The following is a 17,573-nucleotide window of genomic DNA, read 5'->3' as shown; positions in this document are numbered from 1 at the left end:
TCAGGAACAACTAGCACATATGTGCGAGGGGAACCTTTACCTTTATATTTTGTTGCTTCTAGAGTGATTTATTTTTAGCTCTTTGTTTATATTCTTATACCCATTTTCAACCAAATTAAGAGACAGTTTTGTCTAGTGGTTAAAGCACCAGGCTAGAAACCTTTAGCCATGAAAGCCGGCTGAGGGATCTTGGGCCAGTCACTCACTCTCAGCCCAACTCACTTCACAGGGTTATTGTTGTGGGGAAAATAGGTATGTTGAGTATGTTTGCCACCTTGAATTATTTAATAAAGATGGGATACAAATAAATATGCACACATACGTTTTATTTTTACCATGTTTTGAGAGAAATGTTTTCTCAAGATGACCCCTTAAAACGTTTTTTTCCACTTACAAGGGGCAAAGGTTGGTATTCTGTCTTCATGAATTGCTTCACAAGTGCCTCAGTCAACGGAATCCAGTGGGAACTCGATGCCCATCCACACCTTGTTACAACAGCTGGACCACCAATCAAGATCTCCATTTCATAGAAATGGTTATCGATGTATGGCAGAGTGCTTTGGGTGTGAACACACCTGAACAGTTTCAGAACACATTTGAGCAGCTGAGAACTCTTGAGTACCCTCCTGCTACTAGCAATACACCTCCCAAGCAGGTAATTCGTTTATGTCCTTTGTGAGTATAATTCTCAAATGGTAGTTTGCGTTTCGGGGACCACAAAGAAATTGTATTGGATTCACAACAGTTCCTGACAAATTCAAAGTCTGTCTAGAATCATAGAATTGTATATTTTAGCAGAGGACAAAGGATTTAGTTTAGCCTTTCCTGCAATGTGCAGAAAAATCAACTAAACCAATCATAAGAAGTGACCATGTAGCTTCAAGCCTTCAAAAATAGAGAACCCACAAACTTTATAAGATAGACTCTCAATTATTTTATAGATCTTAACTTACTGTTTCCATTCCAAGTATATATGGACAGAGGTAACATGTCTCCCTTAATGTTGTCTTTTTTTCTTACTAAACATCCCAGGTTCCTTCTGCCTATCCTATAGGTTTTTTCCTCGAGTTCCTTACACCTATTCATTTACCTTAGTTGTCTCATTCAAGCTCCCTTTGTAACAAATAACACATTAAAACTGTTATAATGGAAGCCAACTGATAATTATTCATAGGTTTTTGCTGTTCCATCCACTCCCATGAATTGAGACCTTTAAAATCTATCTATATTTTCTTTTCTTTTTTTTTTCCTAGCTGGTGTTCCACATTTCTCATGAGTTGACACTAGCATTTCTTAGCCTTCAGATGTCTTCCTGGGAGGAAACTGTGAAAGCTACCTTAAGAGCTGTGATGCGCAGTTATGACGCTGGAAACTTCAATCTTATGCAAGAGATATGCAACCTCTGCTTCCCTACAGGTGATGGCTAATTTTTCCTTGGCCTCAGTATTTCCATAGGTCCAAGAGTACAGCCTCCAATTTTCATAATCTCTGTTCAGTTTCCTTCAAAATCTTGGTGGGTATGAGGCAACAGTATGGTAGATTTTCTGGTTAACTTTCCCCCTACTACTGAGCTGTGAAAAAATTCTTTGAATGGCTTTGTTAAATGGGAAAAATAAAATGAGTTCAGGAGTTGAGAAGGCCAAAAAGGCAACAAGAAACATAATTATGGATTTATGATGTCTACATCACTGTGTTGCGGGTTCCAACTACCTAGGATGTTTTTCTCAGAGACTACCCGATGCCATCGAGAGTTGTTATATTGTAAAATTGTATGAGAACAGAGATTCTGAGGACTACTTACTAGCACTCTTATAGCACAGAGCTATTTTTTTCCTCTGGTAAGAATTCTGACCAATTCCTTATCCCGCTAGAGCATTTCCCACCCCACTTTTTAATAGTTCATTTTGAGAAAAAACCCAGCACTCTGCTTTTTGAGAAGATTCAATTCACATGGTTGTCATTCTTTAAACAAGTCTAATGACACATTCTTTATCTCATTTTCTACCTGCAGGCAAGATTGCATAAAAACATGACTAGTATGGCTAGATGCTTCATGGGTCACAAGTAGGAAAGAGAGATGCACACACACACCCTCTTTTGTTCTCCTGCCACCGGCATTCAGCATGCTGCTCCCAACCCAAAAGAAACATTTGAAGCTTCATGATCAATAGGCCTTCAAGAACCTATCCTCCATGAATGTACCCAAACCCTTTCTGAAGTCATTCCAGTTATGCCTGCCATTTCTTGTAGTAATGAATTTCACAGGAAATTGTATGTTTAATATTGAATATTTTATAAACTAAAACTGACCTATTTTCCTTATAGTGGCAAAAATTCATAACAATGCAATTCTAAACATCGGGTTTTGGAAAAAGATTGAAAAGCACAGTATTCCAAATTACGTTTCTCTTGTTCAGTAGGCTGCAGTCATGTGAGAGACCACCTGGACAGCAGAAATCCCGAGAGCATGGCAGCTTTCAGAAGTTTAGAAGCATTTGTGGCTTATGGACAGCTATACAACCTGTGGTGGAATTCCCCTGAGAATGCTGGCTTAGAATCCCTGAAACAAACCTCTGAAGCTCATTCTCCAACTACTCTTGAACAGAACAGCATTAATACAGTTTGTTTGACTGAAGAAACTGTAATCAAGCCCACCAAGACTGAATATCCTTTTTATGTGGATTCCAATGGAGTTGCCTCAGAAACTGATTTAGCAGACCATTTAAGTTTAGAAGACAGACAGATGAAACTGAGGGGATGTAGAGTGCTCCTTTCAGAAGAACATGCTGAAGTCCAAAGTTTACAGAGAGATATTTCTAGAGTTCAGCAAACTTTTGCAGAAATGATTCATGAACATCAGAAAACCAACTTCCATCAAAGTGCTGAGGGGCAGGAATTAGAGGCTAAGTCTGCAATAAACCAGAATCTGAAGTAAGATTTGCTAAATAATTTCTGTAGAAAGCATCACGCTCAAAAGAAGCAGAAACCCACTGTGCTGGATTTGACTCATACCTTATAACTTAGAGTACTTTAGCTTTTGGCATGGTTGAGATTCCTTGTTTATTTATTTGTTATTTAGCCACTTGTTGAGATTCCTTTATCCTATCCTATTCTATCCTATCCTCTTATTTCACCGTAGGATGAATTTAATTGAGATAGATCTAGGGAATATGCATTAATGAGCAGCATGATAGCCTAGTGGTGAAGACACTCACCTTCCATTTGGAAGGTTGAGAGTTTAGTCAAGCAGCAGATGTTTCTCTCCTAGGGTGCAAAGAAAAAAAATATGTGCTGTGAACTCCGCATGGTGTCGGGAAGGACTAAATTAAGGGATACAGGGTCGTAAAATTGAGGGGTTTTTAAGCGGACCTTGGCATAGCACAGGAATAATGCTAGGAAGATGTAGGGAATATACATTAATGGTTGATACCCAAACTGCTGTGATCCTGAACTCATATATTTTCAAGAAGAGCTTTAGCTTTAAATATGTACATTTCTAAAAAGCCCTTAAAATTCTTAATTGTTATCAAAAAGCTTTAAAGAACATACAGATGTCCTATTTCAAACATTTGCTTTTGTATGATTTGTTATATTAAAAAATTGAAATAACTTCTCTATATGACAGAACTATTTAATTTCTTCCAGTTTCATTGCCAAAATATATATTGTAAATAATTCATAATGACATTATTGGAAATGAGATCTTTTAAATTTAATCTTTACAGTAAAGAACAAAGGAAGGAACTAGCTTCTCTGCCAGATCTGACAAAGCAACTTACAGAAGCAAATCAGAAACTTGCAGAATTTCCAGAAAGTATGAAGGTAAGGCTTAGATTCTTTTTCAGCAGTGTTTTCTCTACTTGCCATGAATGTTGCTTATTGACAGTGACAATCTGACTAGGAAAAAGCCTACAAGTTACAGGATCTGAAGAATTTAGGAGAGGTCTAAATCTGAAATTATTAAACTGAATGATTAAAATCATTTTTTTGCAGATTGGTATTTCTGGTTCTTTTATACGTTCAGACAAAAAACATCAATTATGTTCATTAAGTTCTTCCAAACTCTTCCTCCAGAGAGTAAATCTATGGTGGTTGTGCAATTAGGAAAGATCTAGCTTGTAGGAAGCAATGTGCTTGCACTCCATGCTGTAAAATGAAAAATAACTTCCAACTCAAATGAATAGTAGTATTATTGAACATTCTCAGAATAGACAGGTGATAAATTTGCAATTTTAAATAGCTGATGGGGATATGTTTCGAACTCTAATTTGATCATTAATAGTTTAAACTATTTTTAAATTGTTAAAACTGATGCTGTTTCAATGGCATATGGCTAACTTGAATTTCTTATTTTTACTCACATGTGTGTTATATATGTTAAAGCATTGCTAATTAAATATTATAAACTGAAGGATAATATACCTACTTGGAGCTTCTAGTTTTTTCATTTATTTACTTATTTATTTATAGGTTTCCCCTTTCCCTGATGTATTAGAATGTTGCCTTATTGTGCTTCACATGGGTACACAGTGCCAAATGGATCTGATTCCAGAATTACAAGAGCAGTCATTAAATCTACTTGGGAAATACGGAAGAAATCACATATATAAAGCAGCTTCCAAGAAATTCTTTATATGAAATTCTTATCTTTTTCTCTTGGGTGTTAAAGATGGTTATGAGATATGTTTCATTCTACAATGAATGATTAGAAGACTACTGTTATACAGTCATACTGAACAATTATTGAGTGTAATAAATTAATGTGGAACGTGGAAAAAACAAATACCTATTTTTTGCAAGCACTGCTAAAAGTATTTTCTACTTCAAAAGGAAACTTCAAAAGCGCCCCTCTAATAAACATGCTATATGAACTATCTGGTCATCTCTCCTTATAAAAGATAGGTGCTCTAGAATAACTTCTAAGCATATATACATATACATTCTAAACCCATTGAAATACTCTTCCTGATCTAAAATTCTTCCAGTATTTGAAAATACTCACATTTAAGAAAATCTGAAGAAAGATCTGAGGAAATACTAGTAACATATCCAATATATAGAAGTCCCCAGGTTAAGTACATCTGACTTAGGGACAACCCTACTTGTGAATAGGCTGCCTATTACTAAAAATGGTATACATTGCTCTTCCTTCAATTGTTAAACTGCTGAAGCCAAACAATATTTTGATGGATCACTGAAGCTGCAAATTTTTAATATACAGCCTATTTTCAAAGGTTCCTAAAAATATTGCATGGCTCCCGGTGGTTTGCCAACTTGAACAATGCCATCCAGTATTTTTAAAAGTAGGCACCCTGTAAATACAGTACAGGTAGTCCTTGACTTACAACAATATACAAAAATTTCTGTTGCTAAGTGAGACAGTTAAATGACTTTTGTCCCATTTTCCGGAAATGGAAAGTAGTCTCTTTTTTCAGTGCTGTTGTAACTTCTATCACTAAACTAACTTTTGTAAGTCAAAGACTATCTGAATGAGTTCTGACTTATAACTAAAAAGTTTTAATTATAAAAAAGTTTTTAAGTTAAAAAGTTAACTTAAAAAGTTAAAGACAGGAATGGAATGGGACTTCCTGTATATTGCTTGTCATGCTTACAACATTATTTAAGATATTTTGTACATAAAAGAAGAGAACCCATGTTGAGATGAAAATGTTTTTACAGAATAGAATTACCACTAGTAATTGTTAAAATTTGAATTGTGCTAAAACCCTCACTTTTCAAGTATGGATTATACACACACACACATATTCACACAGAGGATTTTTACTACATTAAAAGTAAAAGATTCAGGAACCTTAATGAAAATTTGTATAAGCAGGAGGATTAGAACTAGCCTCTGTAAAACTTAAATGTTGCATCTGAGAGGTTTTATCTCTATCTAGTGACTAAGTTCCTTTTGCCGACAGTTCTTTTGACACAAAAATAATTACCGAACATTTTTTTCAAAAAAAATAGAACTCCCAAGTCTAATGCCTTAAGAAAAGTCTTTATTTTACAAAATTAAGAACCAATTATATACACAGATGCATTTAACAGCAGCTTGTAATATTTTACATAATGGGGAGTTTATTAAAATTTCACACAGTCAAGATCCCCTCTGCCCCCAAACAGGATTTTTGTTTTCGGGATGATGACATTTGCAAAACTATTAAATGAACTTTTAGTCTACATCTATTGAACAATCTAAGGTTCCTCTTCAAAGTAGTATAAAATGGTAATCTAAAAGTTTTAATAGCCCATTATTACTAGATAGTTGTGATTTTACCCAATTACTGTTCTATTCACAAAAGGGTTAAAGTATTTCACTCAACATGAAACTATTTTTGGTCCCAATTATTACTGCAGTCTCAAGCATGCTGACAGTTTTATTCTATTCTAAAGTTATTAAAGATGAAAATTGCCAATATGAGATCATGGCCCAGCAAGCTAAAGGAAGGAAGAACTAGTGATAATACCATCCAGGACCATCATTATGGTGACTTCTAGCATATAGTTACATTATGTTCATGCAGTCTCCACCACCAGGGCTGAATGGATCACTTTCACAGACTGACACAAAAGATAAAAACTAGCAGAGGGCTTAGAAATGCATCACCCTCACAGAGAGCAAAATAAATGTTAAAATAAGCAGTCAAAACTAAATCTGCAAGTGCGTGAAAGAACTTCAGCTCTGCTGAAAATCCTGAAAGAACTACTTGCAAATTCAGTAAAGTTTAAAATAAAAAGGAGTTATATACATAGTATGTAGCTCAAGTCTGATTTCTTTTTACATACAAGGCAAACTCTCCAGCCATTATGAAATCACTTAATTGGAATCTACTAAGATTCAAAGTAAAGATGCTTTTCCCTCTTTAAAAAAACATTCGTGCTTTCGCCATATCTTGGAAAGATGTGAAACAGTTTCAAGAAGGAAGTTTACCTCTGTGGACCCATGTTAATATCCTAAAGTAGCAATCTGTCACTGGGGCATATTGTTGATAATAGCCAAAATACTCATTTTCTCTTGGGCTGTTTCTACATCTTCGGTCTGTTTCTGAGCTACTCCTGTGCCAAGGCCATATAGTCTCCCACAATATTTTGCATCATCAATTGTATCCTCAAAGAACAACTAGGAAGAAAGATATACAAGTGATTAAACATTTCATCTAACAGTCATTTCACAGCAGCTGACACTTGAAGAACCCAAAGAAATTAAGAATAGTATAGCACATACAAAAGGTGTTGAAAAGGGTATCAAGAACAACATCAGACTACAAGCCAAAGATTTGGAAAGAAGCCAAATGAGCCTACCTCTTTCATTCTGAAGAATGCCATCCCTGTAAGTAAAGAATCTGATCCCGCTTGGTGCTGCCGGCCAATACGCTGCAAATCTAGCTGGTCAGCAACTTCCTGAAGCCCTCCCTGCAATAAAGGAATAAATCTGAAAAACAAGAGTCAATGCTCCATCTGACCTCTCTTGACTGGTAAATGGGGGTGGGGGGGGAGGGCTATTGAAGTAAGCAGTAGAGACCAGAATTTTAAAAGAATTTTGAAACTCTCAAAAGCTACACTTCGAACTTACATATATAATCTCCAGCAATAATTTGGTGGTTACAAATGACTGTTTTGAATAAGCAATGCTCCTGAAAGTGTATGATTTTTATATTTTTATAATTGGGGATTTTGTGTGTATTTGAACGTATTTGATGTTTGGAGTGTTATACACTGCCCAGAGTTTTATTTTTGTGAGGTAGGCGGTCATATAAATATGATTGATAAATTCTTGCCAAGCAATCATAGGGTGCCATGCAGGGATAGGTTCTACTTACCTTTACTACTGGTTTGCAACGGGGCTGCGTGCGTGCTTGCTTCGCGCGCATGCTCTTCTGCGCATGTGCAGAAGCGTTTTGATGAAGTCAAGTCGGTGGGCAGAGCCTCCCGCCGGTTTTATAGAACCGGTGTGAACCGGGGGCAACCCATCACTGGTGCCATGATACAAAAGTTGGATCCTGCTTTCCCAAATGGCATTTAATTTTTAGAGAATTTGTAACTAATAAAATTAAAACCAACTGTTGAATAAAGCCCTCATGTACTTAATAAATATATAACTTATGTTAAATATACTACCTTTTAAATGATATCTATTAAAATTCCTCATTTTCTTTTACACTTCATGATTTGCAATTAACAGTGATAAAAATGTACCTTCAGGTTTTTGCAGCTCTTCATTAAATACTTAACATCATATATAGATGGAAAGAAAAGATTCAGGATATGAAAGAACTCGTGTTCTTCTTCTGGAAGCCTAGAATCTGTTAGCAGTTTCACCATATAACCAAAGTCATAGCCACTGATGAAGTAATAGTAAAATGGCATATGTTAGTTAACAGCAATATGACTAGTTATAGCAGAATTTACTATTATGATCTATTTTAAGTCAATCTTTTCCAATTCAGCTTATAACTATTGACAGTGAAAATTGAACGGGAGATAGGTCCTCAGCAAGTAGAATTAAATGGAATATACAAATAAATGCTGAGAACAAAAAGTTCCATTGATTACAGGGATTTGGTAAGAACAAATTGGGTGGAAAAATGTAACAAAACAGAAGGAAAAAAGCAGTGTCATATAATCTGAGCCATATGTTCAATTCCAGCAACGTATAAACAGCTGAAAGTTGATGCCAGCAAAAAGTAAAACAAGTTGAACCAGTAAAATATGAATTACCTTCATCATTATTTGCTATTTACTAGATTTGGGAATAGGTTAGGTTAATTATGGAGCAGTTTAAAATATTGATAAAACAACTTCTACAAAAGCACCATTCACAATGAGAGAATCCGAAAACACTAAAAAGCAATTCCAACATACAAACTATACCTGTTTTATGCTAGGTTAAATAAAAAAGGCAAATAAAGTTTACCAACATATTGAAAAACAGACTAACCTATGAAATGAAAGCCATTTGACATTGTCACTGAGCACCACGCCAGAGGTCATTAGAAGTTCTGCAAAATGTAAAGTATCAATCCCTTCCTCCTCATGTTTCTGAAATTGTAATCCCGAGCTTGCAAGGAGGTCTATTGAATCCTGGGAATACATATCCTCCCTAATGAGAAAGACAAATAAACATTAAAACTAGTTTGATTTTTCCTAAACAATCACTGGTTATCATTTATGTATGTTACTACTTCCAATTCATTATTTACCATGACATGGTTTAGGTACATTTGTGAAACCTACTGTCCAACACAGAAAAAAGGTCAAGTTTATATTATCTTTTTATTACAGTAAAGTGTGAGAACACATCTTATCTTGCTTATCTGAAAATGGCCTGTTGTATTTGAAATCAACAGGTTATTTTGAAAAATATTATATTCCAAAGTAACACATCTTTTAAAGAGATTTACAGCTTCTACTGTGCAGGCTTTGAAACACACAATAATTATTTTACAAGAGAATGGAAAATTGACAAAAATGTCTTGGTTCTCTGTGGCCACAACTCAAGTTAGAGAAACTATTCTGCCAGTTAGACTTACGTAAGATTGAATTTGAAATTAAACTGCCAGGTGTTGATTCCTACGGGATATTCTCCTTTTTCATTTGTGAAGGTCAGGCCTAACTGGATAATTTTAAGCAGGTCAACATTACATCGGAGCAGTTGATATTGATAATCTATAGAACTGCGAAATTCACCAATTGGTCGAACAACCACCCCAGGAAACTCTGTGTCCTATAAAAGAACATAAGAAAATATTAAACCCAAGCAACAATAAAATCTGGATATTATCTCTATTAAAATATTGAGATTTTTCAAATGTACGATTATTCATAATAGACACTTTATTATGTATTAAATTAAAAGAAAAATATATTATGAATATTTCTGTAGAATCTTGATTTTAGTAATTTAAGGTATTTTAAATACTGGTATTATTTAAACCTAGAAAGAAGTTCCTGTATTTTATTATTATCTCTGTACTATAAAAAGTCAGACATAATTTTTTGACACTTTATAATTTGCCTTGTTATTTCTTTACCCTTTTTCCTTTATGTTACTTTGTATTTTAATCTCCCAAAAGGAATGGGATGGGAAGTATATGCATGGGTCCCTTCTTATTTGCCACAGACACTTCTTCAATAACCCACTCTCACTGCATTCAATTTATTTTACTGAGATCATGCAAGTGTTTTAAAGGAAATCAGGAACAATTTATTCATGTGTTGAAATATTTCTGATGAATTTGGAACAAGGTGTTTTAAGGTTTAGGCTTACAATATTTTTGCATATATTTAAATGTGTTTCAGGAAAGCATCTATACGAATAACAGAATAAAAAGAAATAGAATAATTAATCTAAAGTTAATTTATTGATGTATATTATCAGAACCCATTTTGATACAGTGGTACCTTGGTACTCAATTGCTTTGAAACTCAAATGAATTTGCATTTTGACATGAAAATTTTGTCCCAGTACTTATTGTTTGGTATTTAATGCACAAGCTAGAACTTGTAATGTTGGTTGCCTTGTAACTCACTACATTACTCCTTATCGTTTGGTGCTCATTATTTTTGGTACTCATCACACCACCAGAAACAAATTAACAATGAGTACCAAGATACCACTGTAGAACTAAAATTGATTTGTCTGAGAATGGCAAATCTATGTAATCAGCACACTCTAAAAACATCCAGCCAAATGAGCCAAAATTTTACAAATAAGCTTTGTAACACAAAGCCCCGAATGTTCCTACAAAAATGTCAAATACATTAATGTTTACACAAAAATCTACTTTTAAATTAAATAGCGATTTTATAGGAATATTATTAGGAACTAATGCAAAATTTCAAATCTGAATTCCATAACTCACTTAAATGAAATACTTAATAGAACTAAAAATGTTGAAAGAAGCTTCTTTAAAATATCAAGTGGATTCCAGACTGAACACACTGATTTAAACTAGAATAATTGATTTATCTTAAAAAAAAATACATCAGAATAAAAGCTGTATAGAAAGCATAAATTTACCATTGCAATGTAGCTGTAGCTGAGAACAATTTCCCGAATTTTTCTCATCTCTTCCTCTAGATTGTTTGCCCATACTTCACAGATCACTTGACTATTTTCAGCAAGTGCTGCTGGCATCTTGAAGGATTTGTGTACAATTACAATGGAAAACCGGTGTTCCAGTATCTCAAAATATCTAACAATTGTTGATAAAGAAGAAAAAAAGACAATATAATATCCAATATTGACAAGAATATTACACTCAACACTTAAGGATGTACAAATCAATCCTAAACAATGCAATTATTAAATTGCTCTAAGCAGTGTTGGGTTGTTCCCCAGCTGGGAAAAACCACAGATGCTGAAAAGAAATGGATTCAGAAACCAGCTGCCAGAAAGCAGAATTCCTTTAATGTAGGAAAGCAAGAAGCAGATGTGACACAGCTCAAGTGTTCCTTGCAAGCAAGCACCTTGGGAGTGTGAATCTGAGCCTTTTACGCTTAATTCCCCTTTGAAGCTGCTGCACCTTGATGGGTTTGATATGCCCTGGGTTTTGTTTTCCTGGGTTAATCTTGGTCCCAGGTCTTTTGTTTTTCCTGTCCTTGGGGTTTAATCCTGTCAGGGGCAGAAAAAAGGGAGTTTCTGTATACCTTTGAGAGTTTATTTTTAGCCTGATTCCCCTTATCTTAATGGCTCTACTTAAGTGTTTCTGTGGTCAGCTTTGTTACTTTTGTAACAGCCATTAGCAGGCTGCTCTGAGTTTTCCTTTCAGCTGGTGTTCTTGGTTTTCTTAAAGGGGAAGGGCTGGCTTAAGTCTTTTGGCATTGCTTTAGGGTTCCTGGCACTGTCCTTTTGGTTGCACTTCCCACAGCAGTATATAAGTAAATATTAAAAAGAGCAATGAATTATGATGAAAACATATAAAGACTTCTATATATAATTACCAAAAAAGGCAAAACAAAGATATGAAGAAAGTATTTGAGGGAAAGTATTTCACAATTGAACTATAACTGATTCACTATAACCTTCCTCTCATTTTGAGGGGTAAGTTATAAGGTCTTAGACTCTAGATTTAAGAGTATGTTTGAAAACTTTTTCCCACAACATTTAAATTCCTCAAGCCAACTATCACTTCAAATTAGATATGAAAACAGACTTGCAATGGGGGAGCTGGAAGAAAAACCGGTGTCTACCAATATCAAAGTGAGGAACAAAGCAGTAAACAATCATGTTATGAAGCAAAAGAATTAGGCAACAAGGGCAGTAAATCTTTTATTAGCAAAACTCAACAAAAATAATTGAGTTAATCTAAGCTGATCCAGAGAATGGTTGTATAAATGGAGCAAGGCAAAAATTGCCAAAAGCTCTCAACTGCCTGGACAAGAAACACTTTCACAACAAAAGCATCCAAGAGGGTCTGTATGACAAAGATGAGCTAGAAGGCAAAAGCCTGTTTTAATAACACAAAAGCTGATCAGAATTACCCTTGAAAAGGACTCACTTCTCAGTCAGAGTACTTAACATTCTTTTGCAAGCTGCAAAATCAGATACTAAATGCTGATAAAAGTTTAAAAATTACCCAAAGCTTTGCCAGCACAAGTGAACTCTCTGGCAGGTCCTTCTTAGAGGCCCTCAGCTGCGGGATCCAAAAACAGATAGAACTAAAGTTCATTTCTCATCTAAAGCTTAAGTTGAATTGGCAAAGCTGTTGAAACACGGTCTGGACATGCACTTCAGCATTGGAAGTTGAATCTAAATAGATAATGAAATTAAGCTCCAAACTGTTACAAAAAAAATCTCATCTTGAAAATCTAATAAAATTTGAAGAAGCATTTACCAAACCATAAGGCATGATTATGGACTCAAAATATTCCATAGCACATGACAAAAACAATGTATTCATGTTCCCCTTTATGTAAAAAATGTGATAAGTTCCCCTGAGATCCATCTTGGCAAAAATAGGGGAGGGGGGGGGAGGAATAGCAGAAATAATTCAGAAGGTGGAAGCTCCCTAACAGTTAAAGTTCAAAATCTGCCCACTATCATAGACAGTTTAATTGACAAGAATGTTACTGAACCAACATGGACAAAATATTTAGTAAGCATTTTCCCTATACATTTATTTTAAAAGGCCAATTATTCTTCTGAAGATATCAAATATTGGTTTTGAGCATAAATTAATGCTTTGGAAAGGTTAATCTTTAATCATAAAATGGTTGCATGTGCCTGTCTACTCAGGTTTACAAATTCGAGTATTCTGTATTTCAAAGAGATCCAAATCCAGGGAATTTCCAGAAGCCTGCTACTGACAAATTAGCTATCAATTAGACACACATACATTAACAATATCTATGCAAAAGAGACAATCAACTAGCCAAAAAGGAACGAAAAGATCCAAGCACATCTCCACCAGCAATCAGCACCCAGATCAGCATAGATTAACTGCAAGATTAACATTAGACCAACAATCAAGTAAACAATGCCCCAATAAAGAAACTGCCAAAGAAGCCCCACAGTAAGCAGCCCAACCAAGAATCTCTAATAATCTCCCCCACCAACACTGACAAGGCAAGCCACTAGACTAGAATATAAAAGGACAGCAAAGGTCTTCAAGAAAACAAGCAAGCTCAGAGAGCACCAAGGACCCCTTCTCCTCACCCAGAGATATTTAGTTGCTAGCTGCCCTCTCCAATAGACCAGTCATAGCCACAATACAATAAACAGACATACAGAGATGTTATAAAAGTTGCACTAGAAAAATGCAATAGCTAGGCTAATTAATGTAAGATATATGGACCACATGATGCCTGCACTGAAACATCTGTACCAGATGATAAGTGTTTAACTGGTAGAAACTAAGTTGCCGGTATTAACCTTTAAATTTTAAACAACATGGAGTCTGAATATTAGGGAAAACACTCTTTTTGAAGATGACTCCTCTGTAAGAATGTTATGTATCTGATAGGAAAGGGCCTTTTCCTGTATTGCTCCCAGGTATTAGAATACAACTTCTCTAGAGGTGCACTTGATTCCAGCCTCTCAACATTAAATTACTATATATACAGTATAGTTCTCAACTTATAACAGTTCATTTAATGACCAATTGAAGTTACAGCACTAAAAATGTGACTTATGACCATTTTTCACACTTATGACCATTGCAGCATCCTGGTTATGTGATTTACATTTGGATGGTTGACACCTGGTTCATGTTTATAATGGTTGCCAGGTCCAGGGGTCATATGACCTTCTGACAAGCAAAATCAATGGGAAAGCCAGATACACTTAACAACCATGTTTATTAATTTAACAACTGCAGTGATTCACTTATAACAAATGTGGCAAAAAGAAGTCACAAAATGGGACAAAACTCACTTAACAAATTTCTCAATATAAATTCTGGGCTCAATTGTAATGTAAGTTGAGGACTACATGTATTATTTAAATTAAACTACATTAATTATATTGTCATTTATTAAATTGTCATGCCACCCATTTCCTGTATAAGGTGACTACGGAAGGCTTAGACTATTTAAAAAAAAGATAACTAGAATTAAAGTATTAAAACTATTCAGATTAAAACTTTAATAAATTAAAATAATAAAGGTACATCTTTCATCAATTGTAAATTTATTTTAATTTTCAGTATATTTTTTTAAAAAAAATTGTTAATTCTCATCCATGTTCTTCTGAGCAGAAAAATGGGAATGTAAACTGAGTAAATGAATACCTTTTTTTTCCCTAGAACTTTAATGTGTATCCTGTTAAAAACACATACCTGTGTGTACATACCTGTACACACACACACACACACACACACAATGTTTTCAGCAGACAACCCTTAAACTAGGGGACAACCTTTTCTTCCCCCACCCCACCCCACCCCTTCATCTCCTGCGACGGCCGCAAATCCAGCCCGCCCAACGCAACAGGCAAAGCTTTACGGTTCTGCTCTGAATCCACCTTCCCTAGGCAATCGGCCACAACCTCAACAACAAAGCTTGCTTCTTTCTAGCCCAAATACGATAGGGCCCAGGAAACTCCGCCTCTCCAAAGATCACACACACACACACAAACACACCGATTTCCCTGCCCTGCACGTCTCCTTCCAGCCTCTCTCCTATTCTCTTCGCTGGAGTCATTCAGGGAAGGGACGGGATGGGGGAATTTAACCAGGGGCCAGACTGAGGGATCGGTGTTAACTGCTGTACGGCAATCCCCGTCACCTCAGCCAGCGGTATCTGTCCGATGGAACACGGCCCCGTCAGGCACCGTTTGTTTCTCCTCAAGCAAGAAGCATCTGCCGGGCCGTTTCGATCTCCTGTTTCGAAAACGGAGCCTTCCATTTTAAAGGCTTCCCAGCTTTAACTCAAAAGACGATCTGGGTTCTGAATTTCTGCCCTGGCTCGCTGAGGGAGCTCAGTAGGGAGGAGGCAGCCAAATCCCCATAGGGGGATCGGCTCCCGGGGATGCTTGGCTTGCTCCCCCGCCGCCGCCTTCTTTGGGAAGTCGAACTATACGAGAGCGAGCGAAACCGAAACGCCTTCCCGAAGACCCAGGACATCCGGTCTGCAAAACAAAAGATCTGCTCCGCCCCGGACTCTCGGGGCCCTCCCGCCCTGCCTTGAGCCTCCACTCCGGGCCTGCGCTCGAAAAGGAAGCCCCCACCCCCACCCGTGCGCGCGCGCGCGCGCGCCGCCTCACCGGGAGAATCGAGCGCCGGACCGTTATCGCCCCCTTTTCCCCGCCGCCTTCGTGGTCTCGGTTAGAAGCCGCTCTAGCCTGGCCCTTTTTGCATCGCTCGATGGTTTGTGGGATATATGTGGTTGTTTTTTTTTTCCCGCTTTCCACCTTCCCTCCCACGCATGCGCTTTGCAATAGAGACTACTGACCCTTTTCAGTCAGAAAGCTTCCGAGCGCCTCGGAAGATCCCGGAAAAGACGAAAAGGCTGCGGTACTGCTCATGCGCGTGGCCAGCGTGGCCGCCCAGTGACTACTGCGCACCCTGTTCTGACTTGCGTTTATTAACCAGTGAAAAGCGCCAATTATGGTCACGTTTGTACGTTGCGTGAATCTCATATACGGCTATCCTGTATGCTGCCTTGAGCTCGCCATGGGCGAATAGGCGGCAATATAAATTCAATCCATCAATCAATCAATAATTCAAGGCTGATTGGGATTTACATAGGCGGCAATATTAAATAAATAAATAAATAAATAAATAAATAAAGCAAGGCTGGTTGGGATTTGCACTTAGTAGCCCTCGGGTTTTGCTAACGCGTTCCTGGTAACCTTAAACTAGTACGCCGCAGCAATGAAGGCAATCTACTTCGCATCCATAGAAGTGAGCGGTATCCTCTTCTAGTATATTACGGCAGCAGATAAAGCTGTCTTTACTCCAAGTTTGCGCGGGTAAAGATCCGTTGAATCGCGCGGAGCCATATCCCGGGGAAGAGAAAATTGTGCTCTTGCGCATATTAAACACACAACTGTATCTAGCTGTCAATTCATGTTTCCTTCAGCGTAAACCTTAGTAAATTAAAGTCTACTTAAAACACTTGATTTAGGAGCCAATCCTATCTAGGCTAGAAGTAATTGCGTAGAATTACATCAACCCTGAAAGCCAGTTTGGGGTGGTGGTTAAGGTATCAAGTAAAAAACTAAATTCCAGCCCACTTTAGGGATGAAACCAGCTGGGCGATTTTGGGCCAGTCACTCTCTTACCTCTGCGAAGCAGGCAGTGGAAATCCACTTCCTAAAAATCTGACTTGAAGACATGCAAAAAAAATATCAACTATTATGAAACAAGTCCTTTTGAAACCTGATGGATTTTATTTCAGGTTCCTAGAAATTCTACCCATTAAATAATAGGGGGATGAGTAGGATGTAGATTAAATGGAGAGAAGGGTTATATGCTATTTACGTTGTTAGGTATTTCTGTTCGTTTTTACTGAACCTTTGCTGTTAATAAGCTGAGCTGGAGATTTAAGTGATCAATTTATAGTAAATGTGATATTGCATGGAATGAAGATGTATTTGTATTTTAAGAGAGTGATAAATTAATGTTAAATATACTTGCTGTGAATGAAGGAGATTTTCTTTTTCTTATTATCTCCTTTTGGAGGGTTTTTCCACCTTTGATGTTTATTTTGTATTGGGTTCTTATATTAATTTTACCTGTTTTAATATAATTTTTAATAAAGTTATTGGGAAAAATAGAAATTCTACCCAGAGCCCTCAGTTTTTGGGGGCTGGTGATCAGTAATTTTGAGGACATCATGTGGCCATGCTCACAAAATGGTGTCTGGGTGGTGTGCCTTGCTGGTCATAAAGTAGATTTACTGGGGGATGTGCTGTTACAGAGCACCAATTTGAAGAGAGCAAATGCTGTCCCCTCTATTCCCCCCACCTCACTTACTCTCACTCCAATTTACTTTTTAACTATGTGGGTACACTTTCCAATAACTGATACAGATTGACCCATGCAGTGCTTTGCAAGTGCTCAAAGGTTTCAGAATGTAACATGTATGTAAACAAATCTTCCCAGGGAGGAAAATAATTTTATAGA

The 17,573-nt window shown here is 36.7% G+C and overlaps 2 protein-coding genes across 10 annotated transcripts in view; one reads left to right on the top strand and one right to left on the bottom strand.

The window, feature by feature from the left end:
• The window catches only part of GEMIN5 (gem nuclear organelle associated protein 5), a 32,017-nt gene extending 27,146 nt beyond the window's left edge, over window positions 1–4,871 (top strand). For 2 of the 4 annotated variants that reach the window (XM_034401739.2, XM_087887529.1), the window contains exons 24-28: window positions 398–655; window positions 1,254–1,416; window positions 2,421–2,931; window positions 3,726–3,822; window positions 4,471–4,871. In XM_034401739.2, the coding sequence (XP_034257630.2) occupies window positions 398–655; window positions 1,254–1,416; window positions 2,421–2,931; window positions 3,726–3,822; window positions 4,471–4,638 (1,197 nt within the window). In that variant the 3' untranslated portion in view covers window positions 4,639–4,871. Of the gene's footprint in view, window positions 1–397; window positions 656–1,253; window positions 1,417–2,417; window positions 2,932–3,725; window positions 3,823–4,470 lie in introns of all 4 variants that reach the window. The other 2 variants (XM_034401732.3, XM_034401747.2) reach the window with 1 other exon arrangement.
• Window positions 4,872–5,988: 1,117 nt separating this feature from the next.
• On the bottom strand, window positions 5,989–16,017 carry CNOT8 (CCR4-NOT transcription complex subunit 8). Of its 6 annotated transcripts, none has more exons than XM_087887532.1 (8): window positions 15,710–15,884; window positions 12,585–12,757; window positions 11,027–11,201; window positions 9,537–9,730; window positions 8,945–9,106; window positions 8,203–8,347; window positions 7,309–7,419; window positions 5,989–7,126 (listed from the first exon to the last, which is right to left on the bottom strand). In XM_087887532.1, the coding sequence occupies exons 3-8, from the start codon at window positions 11,141–11,143 to the stop codon at window positions 6,977–6,979; spliced, it is 879 nt and encodes a 292-aa protein (XP_087743658.1). In that variant the 5' UTR covers window positions 11,144–11,201; window positions 12,585–12,757; window positions 15,710–15,884; the 3' UTR covers window positions 5,989–6,976. The 6 variants fall into 6 exon arrangements, with proteins under 6 accessions (XP_087743658.1, XP_087743656.1, XP_087743657.1 ...); XM_087887530.1 differs by having other exon boundaries at window positions 15,232–15,719; XM_087887531.1 differs by having other exon boundaries at window positions 12,585–12,641; window positions 15,232–15,711.
• Between the last annotated feature and the right edge of the window lie 1,556 nt (window positions 16,018–17,573).

Source organism: Pantherophis guttatus, chromosome 2 (genome assembly GCF_059756535.1).
Source record: "Pantherophis guttatus breed Tessera chromosome 2, ASM5975653v1, whole genome shotgun sequence".
In the NCBI taxonomy this organism is placed as follows: Eukaryota; Metazoa; Chordata; class Lepidosauria; order Squamata; family Colubridae; genus Pantherophis; species Pantherophis guttatus.
This window is presented reverse-complemented; position numbering and strand designations above follow the sequence as displayed.

Bases quoted from the DNA above. Each gene is read 5' to 3' on its own strand.
- CNOT8 (XM_034401777.2), bottom strand. From the start codon at position 11,143: ATGCCAGCAGCACTTGCTGAAAATAGTCAAGTGATCTGTGAAGTATGG. The intron at 8,348-8,944 runs GTTAGTCTGTTT...TTACTTCATCAG, and splicing joins AAATGGCTTTCATTTCATAG to TGGCTATGACTTTGGTTATA. The intron at 7,420-8,202 runs GTACATTTTTAT...CCTTTATTGCAG, and splicing joins AGAGCTGCAAAAACCTGAAG to GGAGGGCTTCAGGAAGTTGC.